Source organism: Rhipicephalus microplus, chromosome 5, assembly GCF_043290135.1.
Source record: "Rhipicephalus microplus isolate Deutch F79 chromosome 5, USDA_Rmic, whole genome shotgun sequence".
Lineage (NCBI taxonomy): Eukaryota > Metazoa > Arthropoda > Arachnida > Ixodida > Ixodidae > Rhipicephalus > Rhipicephalus microplus.
Genome location: NC_134704.1, coordinates 39,879,686 through 39,890,521, shown reverse-complemented (window position 1 = coordinate 39,890,521; position 10,836 = coordinate 39,879,686). Strand labels below are relative to the sequence as shown.

General features: G+C 46.6%; 1 protein-coding gene across 1 annotated transcript in view; it reads left to right on the top strand.

The window, feature by feature from the left end:
• Window positions 1-8,034: 8,034 nt before the first annotated feature.
• Window positions 8,035-10,836, top strand: part of LOC142817476 (uncharacterized) — a 57,335-nt gene continuing 54,533 nt past the window's right edge. Inside the window, exons 1-2 of the mRNA XM_075894490.1 lie at window positions 8,035-8,159; window positions 8,235-8,901. Coding sequence (XP_075750605.1) covers window positions 8,035-8,159; window positions 8,235-8,901 — 792 coding nt within the window. The remainder of the gene's footprint in view (window positions 8,160-8,234; window positions 8,902-10,836) is intronic.

Here is a 10,836-nt window from a genome sequence, read left to right as displayed (position 1 = left end):
ATCGCAGAGTCCACAACAATTGCCGAGATACCCTGAAAGCAACTACAGGATTTCGTACTGAGTAATGACAAAATCCCACTGGCCGTGGTTGAGCAGCCGGCCGTGGACAATCTATCGTTTATCCAGATATGTGTTATTCCAACTTCTGTTATGGCTCGAAGAATGTTTAAAAAAAGAACCGGGCACAGGGTGCTTGGTTCTTCCACAAGGTTATACAATGTTCTTCTTCCTCAATGTTTTAAAGTCGGGTCAACGCAGCAGACAATATGGCAAAACAATAAACATGCCTCTATAGCACCTCTGATCAGAAATCGGTTGATCATTGAATATAACAGCTCGTCGACGTGTAACATAATATAGCGATTCGTTCGCAAGAGCAGAGTGAAATGTCGTATAACTGCCGTAGTACCGTTTCTCTAGCTGAGAAAAATTATGTTTCGATATCAGTCGACACCATGGTTGCAGTTGATTCTCTGTAGATTTTTTCCAGGATGTTTATATATGCTTTGTCGACGCCTTGAATTCACAGTGTCTGCAAGACTGTGGATATCTCGCCTGAATTAAATGCCTTCTCGTAATATATGAAGGCGATTTATAGTGGCTGACCACATTCTGAGCATTTCTCTATTACTTGATTGGTAGTATGAATGTGGCCGATTGTTGCCTGTTCGAAATACTGCTTGTTCCTTTGGTCGATTGAGTTTTAATGTTGTCTTTATTCTGTTAGCAATTACCTTTGTAAATAGCTTGTATACTATACGGAGAGCACGCCGATTGGCTTGTAATTCTTCAAGTCCTTGTCATCTCTTTTCTTATCTATTAAGATGCCGTTAGCATTCTTCCAAGATTCTGGGACCCTTCCTGTCAGGAAACACCTTGTCAACAGTGTGGCTACTTTTTCTAACACAATCTGTCCTCCGTCTTTGAACAAATCTGCTATTACCCGATCCTCACCAGCATCTTTGCCTCTTTTCATTCCCTCCAAGGCGTTTCTGACTTTTTCTGTCATTACTGGTGGGATGTCGTCTGGGTTACTGCGAGTCCTTACATAATGATCGTGGTTGTCCCGGCTACTGTAGATATTTCTGTAAAACTCCTCCACTATTTTAACTATCCTGTCCATAATGGTAGTTACCTTGCGTTCCTTGTCCCTTGGTGCATACGTCTGGTTTTTTGCCTATCCCAAGTTTTCTCTTCCCCACTTTGACGCTTCTTGCGTTCTTTAGAGCGTGTTCAATTCTCTCCATGTTATACCTTCTTACAAAAAAAAAAAAAGCGACACAATACCAATCAAGAAGAGTGTAAGACAGGGGGATACTATCCCCTCAGTTCTATTTACCACGTGCTTAAAGGAGGTATTCAGAGGCCTAGAATGGGAAAAATTAGGGAGAAGAGTTAATGTAGAGTATAACTTAGTAAGGTGCACTTGACCGATGACATTGCATTCCTTAGCAATTCTGGGGACGAATTGAAACTGGTATATATATATATATATATATATATATATATATATATATATATATATATATATATATATATATATATATATATAGAGAGAGAGAGAGAGAGAGAGAGAGAGAGAGAGAGAGAGAGAAATAGGGAGCAGAGAGCAGAGGCAGGGTGGTTAACCAAGCTTGGCTCGGTTGGCTACCCTACGCTTTACACTTGGGTGTGGGGGAGAGGGGGAATAATAAAAAGGAAAGAGATGGAAAAGAAGAGGAGTAAGAAAGAGGTGTAAGAAAGAGGAGTAAGAAAGACTACACAGCACGGTCTCATGCTGTTCTTTCACAAGTGCTCATGAAATTCGGTGGTTCTTAAGAAGAACAAGAGGGCTTCCGTGGCTTTGTGCGTATGCGAAACCATTGGCCAAGGTCCCAGGTCAGGTTCTTATTTTGTGTAAGTGGTTGTCAATTCAGCTGACGGAGTTTGGCTTCCATATTACGTCGTTCAGACAGGTATGCTGGGCAATGGAATAGAATGTGCTCAAGCGTTTCGTCGCAGGCGCAAATGTTGCATGCCGAACTGCACGCCATTCCAAGGAGACAAAAATACGCATTCCTAAATGACACATCCAACCTCATGCGACACAGCAAAGTTTCAGCACGTCGTGCAAGCCTGAACGGCAAACGAAGTTGCAAGTTTGGATCGATCGAATACAAGCGCACGTTGGACAAACCCGACGTTTTCCATTGTAGGAGAGTTATACGGCGAGCAAGTGATTGTAGTCACTTTGCAGCATCCATTCTCAAGAGTGGTATGGGCATACGCACCTCTCGGTCATGAGCCGATCGAGCAGCTTCATCCGCGCGGTCATTGCCGACGGTTCCGCAATGACTCGGCAACCATTGAAATACAATATCGTCGCCTTCCTGGAGCGCTTCGTGGTAGACGTGCCTTATCTGACGTACTGATTGTTCGTGTAACCCATGCTGTATAGCGAACCGTAGTGTCTGTTAGGCTGGCCTCGAGTCGCAAAAAATTATTCATGATTACTGAATAAACAAGACACGGAACCTGCTTGGGGACCCATTGTCTTGGATCCCCAATGCTCACACTCTCGCGGAACAGCAGAATGGATTCTTCAACGCGCACCTAGTGCACTATGCGTTGGGTGCACGTTGGAGAAGGCATGACAATAAAAAATAATATTTTTTACAGCAAAAAAAATCGATGTTTCTGGGAAGCAATGAGCCAAACTGTAGTTACCATGAAACTACAGCAAATTATTTTTCTATAGGCATCATTTGTTAGATCGATAGAAAGTGAAATCCTGTCATGACATGTTTCAATAGCAGGAATGTGCCGGTGTACTCCACCGTGAGCTGACACCACGAGCTTTTTAGTTGCCGCGCTTATTAAATCCATCACCGGTGATCGGCGCTTCAGTTCGTAGATTTTGGCATGTAAAATCTGTTTCTCTTGGACTCAGCACTTTCTAGTAATTAGTTTAGCCACTCAATTTTCGGAACCAATTTTAATTTGCTCATTTTGACCGTATAATGGTTTTCGAAAGGCGTTTGCGGGAACCAGTGTGCGTGTGCTGTTGGAAAAATATATATAGGCTGGCGAACTTCACAGAAGTGCGTGCCCCTCGTGAATATGCTACAGTAGCATCAAATGTCTGTAATCAAAAGAACGTTTGCAAGCCAAATGTCGAATTAAAGAGTTAGCTTTGCAATTTGAGAGAGTTGAGCAGTAATATTTGCCGGAAATTTATGCCAGCTATTCAGTAAAGAGCTGTTGCTGAGAGTCAAGCAAAGTGTATTCTACAAGCAAACAAAAAAAGACATTTCCGAAGATCCGTCGCAGGTAGGTTTGGTTTAGCTTGTGTCGTTATATGAGACACATCTCATACTCGCATCTAGTGTCACTAGTCGCTCCCATGGTGCCATCATCACGAGCACATAGGTGCGCACCAGCACTGCAAAACACACGTACCACTCGAAGCTGTCTTGCAAACCCACCTGAACTGAGTGAGGACGAGGTCCGTGGATAACAGAATACCATTTTCGAGCTTTGTGGCGACGATGTTTTGCGTCCACCTGAGACAAGCGCAGCCGTTCATGGGCTTGTTTTGTTTATGGCCTCAAGCTGTGTTCTCCGCCTCAAGTGCGCAGCTACTGACCTTTGGGCACACTCTTGTAGTCAATCTGGTTTCGTGCGATGTCCTTACTTCGCTGGGGTGCGGTGTGTTGGCGCCGGATTTGGAGCTTCTCCGAAATACAAAAAGACCACCAGAACCCCTGACTATGGAGAAGCGTGGAACGTTTTAAAACTTCACGCTATATCGTTATTTTTTCAATACGATGTGAGAAGTGCTGAAAAGTAAGCTTGCATGCATATATAGGAACGCCAACCTATGCTGAAAGAGGTGGCTCATGGAAAGATGTTACGCTCGACGAAATAGCGAAGTTCATTTGGCATCTGGTTTATAGAAGTGGTATTTATTTCACGGGTATCCTTTTATATTTGAACACCTGGAGGCTTTTCTAGCAAAAAATAAAAATTTACTGCGAAAAGTGTACGAGTTCACTTGTGTCTCAAGAAAAACTATGCAATGCTTCACCGCATGGCACTAGCAACGAACCAGCACCTCGGTTCCTATTTTCTTTCTCTATGTGAATAGAAACGTTTCCTATAACATTTATTATTTTTTATATTGTTCCTGGGTCATTTATCTTTGAGAAGTATATTCTGATTTTTTTTGTTTTGAATATTTTTTTATTTATACTGTTCTTATTGATCTGTTCACTAGCTGACAACAAAACTTACACCCTTTTTACATTTTCATTCATTTTAAAATATTTTAGGTGCTCTACAAGATATATTTTTTGGACAGAGCATTAAACTTTGCAAAATTTGGTACGCTGCAATGCCTCCTGGAGTACTTTTCAAACTGGCAAAAACAATATTACCTAGTCATATGAAAAATATCGAATTTCGCATGGCAACGATATAGTTGAGGCGAAAGCACTAGGATGCGTCATTAAACGCGCAACATTACCGTCAGCATTGGTGGCTTCGGCGTCAACCCGAGCGATGCGAATAATAATCACCGTGTGAAGGCGTCACCATATCACGTTATGATGACGTAAGATGGCATCGAAAATTCGTGACATCACCATTACGCCCGTTGAAGTGACGTCAAACCAGGACTTCAACACACAATGTTGTCACTCGATCAAATGCTGGCTGATCCCGGCGGCACCGCAATACCGCATGATGTGCACAAACCTCTCGGTGCTTGTGTGTATGTGTGCGCGCGCGTGTGCATATGAGTGTGCGTGCGTGCATGTGTGTGTCAGTATATACAAATATGCGCGCGTTTGTGTGTGTGTGTGTGTGTGTGTGTGTGCGTGTGTGTGTGTTTGTAGCACTCTGAAATGAGCTTGCAAGGCAGAGCATTAGAACTCACAACGAGGCACATACGTAGTACCGAATGGCCATGAGCGATAAATAAGCTAAATCACCACAGCAGCGGACGCGCTACTTCCTCGTTAGACTAACCCCCGAATGCAGAGATGTTACTTGGCCGCGTCTTCGACTTGACTTGAGCAAGTCGGCGCGAAGCAAGCAGCGGACTTGAAAACGCTCAAGTCGGCCTTCGCGTTTCATAGATGCTCAGGCTGTCTTGCTTGGTCAAGTCAAGAACGAGCTTCAAAGCAGAAACACGCTGCTCGCCTGCTAACGAGGTTAATAATGAAGTTGTTCGCGTAAGGCATGCATTACATCAAAAAAAGACCATACGTTTTAAAATAACTATAAAAACGAAGGGCCACAAGCATATTCTTGCTATTTTACGGCTAACGAGCGGCACGTGGTGCCCGCTACCACAGCGATGCGCAGTGTTGCTTCTGTAAAGCGTTTGTTGCCCGCTGGTTTTAGTGGCCACCCAAATGTGGTGCGTTTCTCCATGGTTGCTTGTTTGGAGGAGAAACTAGCATCGCGTTGGGTTTTCTCGTCGTTTTTTTTTTTTTTCTCAATTGAACGCCATGGCATGTATTTGTGCTGATCTGGCTCACGAGGTGACGCGATTTTCACGGTATTTGCCCTACTGTTCGCCTGTGTGCATGCCTGTAATGGCTAGGTCGCAGTTATTATGAAAAAAAAAAACAAGTTCTGGGAACAAATGTGATTCGTATCCTTTTGTTGAGCTTGGTAAACAAGAGAAAAAGCGGGGGTCAGGACATTGCCCTCAGCAGAATTCTGTCTCGCGGGGTGCAGCAATGTATCGCTGCACGATGGTGACGTGGATAAATAAACCCGTGATAGGGGCACCTCTTTTTTATGTGTGTGTAATGTTACGTAGGGTTGCGCTACAAGCGATGCTTTTCTGAGCGAGAAACAGCGCCCTAGACGGGACGAAAGGATAGACGAGGCACACGGACACAGCACCGAGTCAATTTTTTTTTTTTTACCGAAAGAGACGGAAAATGTCGTCGTGTTATAGAAAAACAGAAATAGCCTTTGCGGTTACGGAACACTTCGGCGTTGTCGACACCGGGGCTATTAATACGCACGTGTGTGTAGTCGACACAGCCTGTAACGCAAGGGAACTCAGCCACTTCATAACAGTCCGCCGGCTGCGGAAAGCGCACCAGCATCGCGTACAGGTGCTTTGCGATGAGTAGCGTAACTTTTCCGACTGCACGGTACACTGTCGACTACGGAATGCGGACGAAATTTCCGGTGACTGGTTGGAATGTGCCAGCGCTGTAAAACCATCAGTAGCTGTAACACTGGGTGCACGGGCTGTCTTCGGTTGTCCCCACTTTCACGGAGCGGCAACATAACAAGCAGCTGCCCCACGGCGTTCTTCATGAATCTGTACCTAGCGTGTAATTGTTGCTCGTCGTACAACTCCATCGGATTTCCTTGGTCACGTAAAGCGGTTCCAAGAATCTTCGGCAGACAGTGCGCCTGAAAAAATGCTACGCTTATGGCGAGGCAAGCAAACTCAAAAGCGGCCACCTTTCACGCGACGTCCATTTGTGAGGTGGCCATGTTGGAATAACGCGTGAAGTCGCTTTCAAGCTAGCCCCGCACCTGACTTGAAACTCATCCTGACTTCCACCGAGCCAAGTCGCCTTCAAGTCATCCGCAAGTTCGAGAACGATTTATGGCGACCGGCAAGACTGTCTTGAGTCAAGAACGAGTCAAGTACGAGTCAAGTAACATCTCTGCATTCGGGGGTAAGCCAAAATAATCTGCTATATAAAACGGCTGGTCTTGGTCCCACCAAGATAGACGGCTACTGTTTTCTCTTATTAGCGGTAATTGCACATTTAAGTGCTGACAGGTGGTGTTTAATGGATGTCAACGTCACCGATGACGTCCTCGTAAATGCCGTGCTGTCTCCGACGCTGCAATGACAGAGACTCGAAAAAAAGCATTTATCTCAGGCAAGTACGCTCTACGCCACATACTTACGTGTCCATTCTTTTTATGAAGAACCGCAATTACACCTTCCTTCAATCCTGCTCCTATAACAGTCGTTGAAGGGGCTGAAGGTAATCGTGAGCACATCATTTTTTCCTGAACCTGACCGACCACCAGTGTTAGCCCAAACATTTTGTTTCTCTTATGTGCATCGAGAGACACCAGATATCCGACTTCTTAATTATCTCGGCGTTCATTAAGTGCTTGACCAGTAAGAAAATAATAGGCATGGTGCTCTCATTTCATTTCTTTTTTTTCCGCGATTACTCTTTGTTATAAGCCTGATAAAGATGATGTGAATCTTAGTATATTAGTAGGGAAAATACATACATACATACATACATACATACATACATACATACATACATACATACATACATACATACATACATACATACATACATACATACATACATACATACATACATACATACATACATACATACATACATACATACATACATACATACATACATACATACATACATACATACATACATACATACATACCTTTTAAGGGCTAGAAATAGGTCTCTGAGCGGCAACCGCAAGAAAACGCCGCAGAAGAACGCCGTCGTAGCATTCTTGGCATCGTCATCGGTGCCAACCCACCAGCAGAAGGCACACTCCAAGCCAGCACGCTCAAAGAAAACCCAGCCACAAAAAGTCAGCAGCCTCCACACTGCCACCCTTTCCCCGGCTTCGAGTAAAGCGAAGGTGCAGACCGGAGCTTCCCCGTTTTCTGCCACGGCCGTGGCTTCTTGCGAGGAATACCCCCTGGCAGCAACACCTCCTCATCTCGTCTTTCACCTTACTGCGGCCGCCGAGCAAATGGCGCCCGCTCCCCGGTGCGTGCGTGCCCCCAAGCACGTCTGCGCGTTCCGATGGTCCCCACGTCGTGAATATGTGGCCACGATCGTCTTTCGGCCCGTCGGGAAAAGGCCAACTTCCTGGCTGCATCGAGGGAGGCAATCGCTGCCTTCTTCTCGGGGTTCCCAGCCACCCAGTGAGTGCGGATGAATTTCCTACGCAACCTCGTTGCGGTCGACACCCTACCACCGATCTGATCACCCTACTCGCATCATCAGCAAGGCGATGGCCCAGGGCGCCAGCGAGGTAGCTGACTGTGTGGCAATGACTTCAAGTCGGATGATCTGCGAGACCAAGGTTCGGGCCAAACAACTCGATCTGGACACCTGTGTTGGCGTGGTTTTTGAAATGTACCCAACGATCCCCTTCGAGGACCCCGCCGACTACATAGCTTAACTGGTGCAACTCGTGTCCGGTGTATGCAGAGGCAACTGCCTCACCCTCACCTTCGCGGGGACCATCGTCCCACCGGGTATACTGGTTTACAAGCAAAGGTGCCCTGTTCGACCTCACCAGCCACGGCCCCTGCAGTGCTCCCGTTGCGGCCGCTTCGGGCACGCAACCAACACCTGCTCACGAGACGAACGGTGCCTGCGCTGCGGCATCAAGCACGCCCCAGGATCGTGCGCAGAACACCCTCGCCGCATAAACTGTCGTGGGAAACATCGTGCAAACGAGCCGCGCTGCCCATACTGGCAACTCCAACGCAAGGCCGAGGTCATCGTGGCCTCAATTGACGGCACCGCGACTCACTGCCAAGCCCTGGAGCGCGCTAAGACCCCTGGCACTACCACGTTCCTTACGAGATGCGCTCGTCGGTACCAGCGACATGAACTCGGTGGCCGCCCCTCGTCATACAACGAGTGCGCTCGTCGTCCCCTCTACAACGACGACAGCCTCGCCCTCATGCACACCTCAGCCGGCCCCACCCTCGTCAATAAGGGCTCGACGACAACGCAGCCACCACGCGTTTTTTCACAATCGCCGGTTGCTGTCGCCATCCCCAGAAACACGACGATTGAGTTCGCTTCCACGACCTCGCGGAAACCTAACATCACAACCAGGAATGACATCTTGACTGGTCTTGCATCGGTACTTCGAATGGCGCTCAGGACCCTCCCAGTTGACTCTCATTAGCGCAATCTTTGTGTTGTGCTTGCATTCGAGTCTATAGCTCATCTGTTTGGCCTCTCAACCGAGCTCTTCCCGGGCAAACCTAACGCGCTTCGCGTGTTCGTCTCTAACCCATGTTAAAACTTGCACATCACTGAACCTCCAGCCTTCTCGGTGGTCTTCTCGGTTGACTGCGTGTGGCCTCAGGTGTTCTAGGGCGCGTGCGCCTTTTTTCCCTCTCCTACGCATCTCTTACCTTTTTTCTTCTGTCCCTTTACTTACTATATCCCCATACCGTGCGCGGAGCCGTGGAGGTGACTTCCTTGTGAAGAACAGTAGCAGCTCCGCGATAATTTCTTCATTCTTCCGTTTAAAAACCTATACATGCACTTTTTCTGTCTTTAGTAGTCTACTTCGGCGAATACTTGGTTTTCAGTAAAAGACGCCGCTATGCTAAATGCGCGACCCTATAATTTGGATGCCGTCGAGGGTACATACAGTAAATGAACATGACACTGATATTGTCATTGTGCTACCAAAACATAATGAAAGTTCAGATGACGAAAAAGGAGATGATGAAAACTCATGCCCTTACACTGTGACACAAGTGGGGAGCGATTGTAGGTCGGCTAATCGAAGCCTCTATGAAATTCCGGCAAAATTACTTCTCACGTACAATACCTCAATGACATGAAAAAGGCACCCAGTTATCTATTGCGTAACTGTGCTTCAGTTGACCACCGCATAAATATTGGTACGCAACATAATAGTAAAATTATGAGTCAGGATAGGAGAGTGATATGATTCAACGACAATAATTAGCCCAGTTTTTACCCATACAAATCTCTAGAAAAGAGGAATGCTAGAATACCTCTATATTTCTTAAACGGGGATATTTAGCACCGAGACAAAGGAAACGTAATAACAGTCGCAGACGAATTGTTACCTCCTCATAATTACCGATGAGGAAAATGAAGCAGTTGCCATGCTTTTCTTCGTAAGTTGGACTAAAATAAACGCAGTAACAGAAAAAAATATACTGTCCTAAAGTTCAGCCAGAAGATTCTGGCGTTGATTCTTGCTTGTACGCGGAAAAAAACAACCATGCGCACGCTGGAATCCCGTGCGCTCTGCTGTCTGCCTCCGTTTCCGCCGCCACCGGAATTCGCGCCCTCTCGCGGTAGCCGTGTGCGCGAGGTGATACTCGTTCATTTTGCTGGGGAGGGCGGGGATTAGGATGGCCGGAGAAAAACACATCTCACGCCCACCATCTCGAAGGCCACGGCTGGAAGAGCGCATTGCAGGAGCCCACCGTAAAACCTCACGAAGCGCGGCTAATATAAGTACAGGTGGCCCTATACACCCACGACGCCTTGAATCATCACACGTTTTGTCGACTGGGGAAGCGACCTCAGCGCCGTCATTCGATGATGAAGTGTGGCACTCGCGGCGCATCTGTAAAGGCATTTTGTGCGCTTTTTGGGTGTGGTGGCTGATGACGATGAACAGTTATGGCTAAGCCACTTGTAATTGGTGGAAAGATTTGATGAGGTCATTCTTTACCCAATTCACATTGTGTGACGCCCGGCTGTTGTTTTGTTCTACTACCTTGCTGAATTACACAAGTTAACGTAATTAACTTAAACTCAATCAAACATAGGCTCCAGTCAATTTTTTCGTTTGATGAGGTACCTAAGATTTTTGCTTTGACATGTTTCGTCTCAAGGCAGGAGCGTATGATAAAGCTTGCTTCGGTGGGGGCCTGTGCTTGACCTGGCGTGAGAGCTGGACAGGCACGTCTGGTCAGGGTTTCTCGTGGGCTTTGTTTACAGTGGCCGATGAAAATTTCGGGAGGGGCCTGTGTCTTGTGGGTCACCTTCCCTGCTACTCCACTGGATTACGATGCAGAACGAC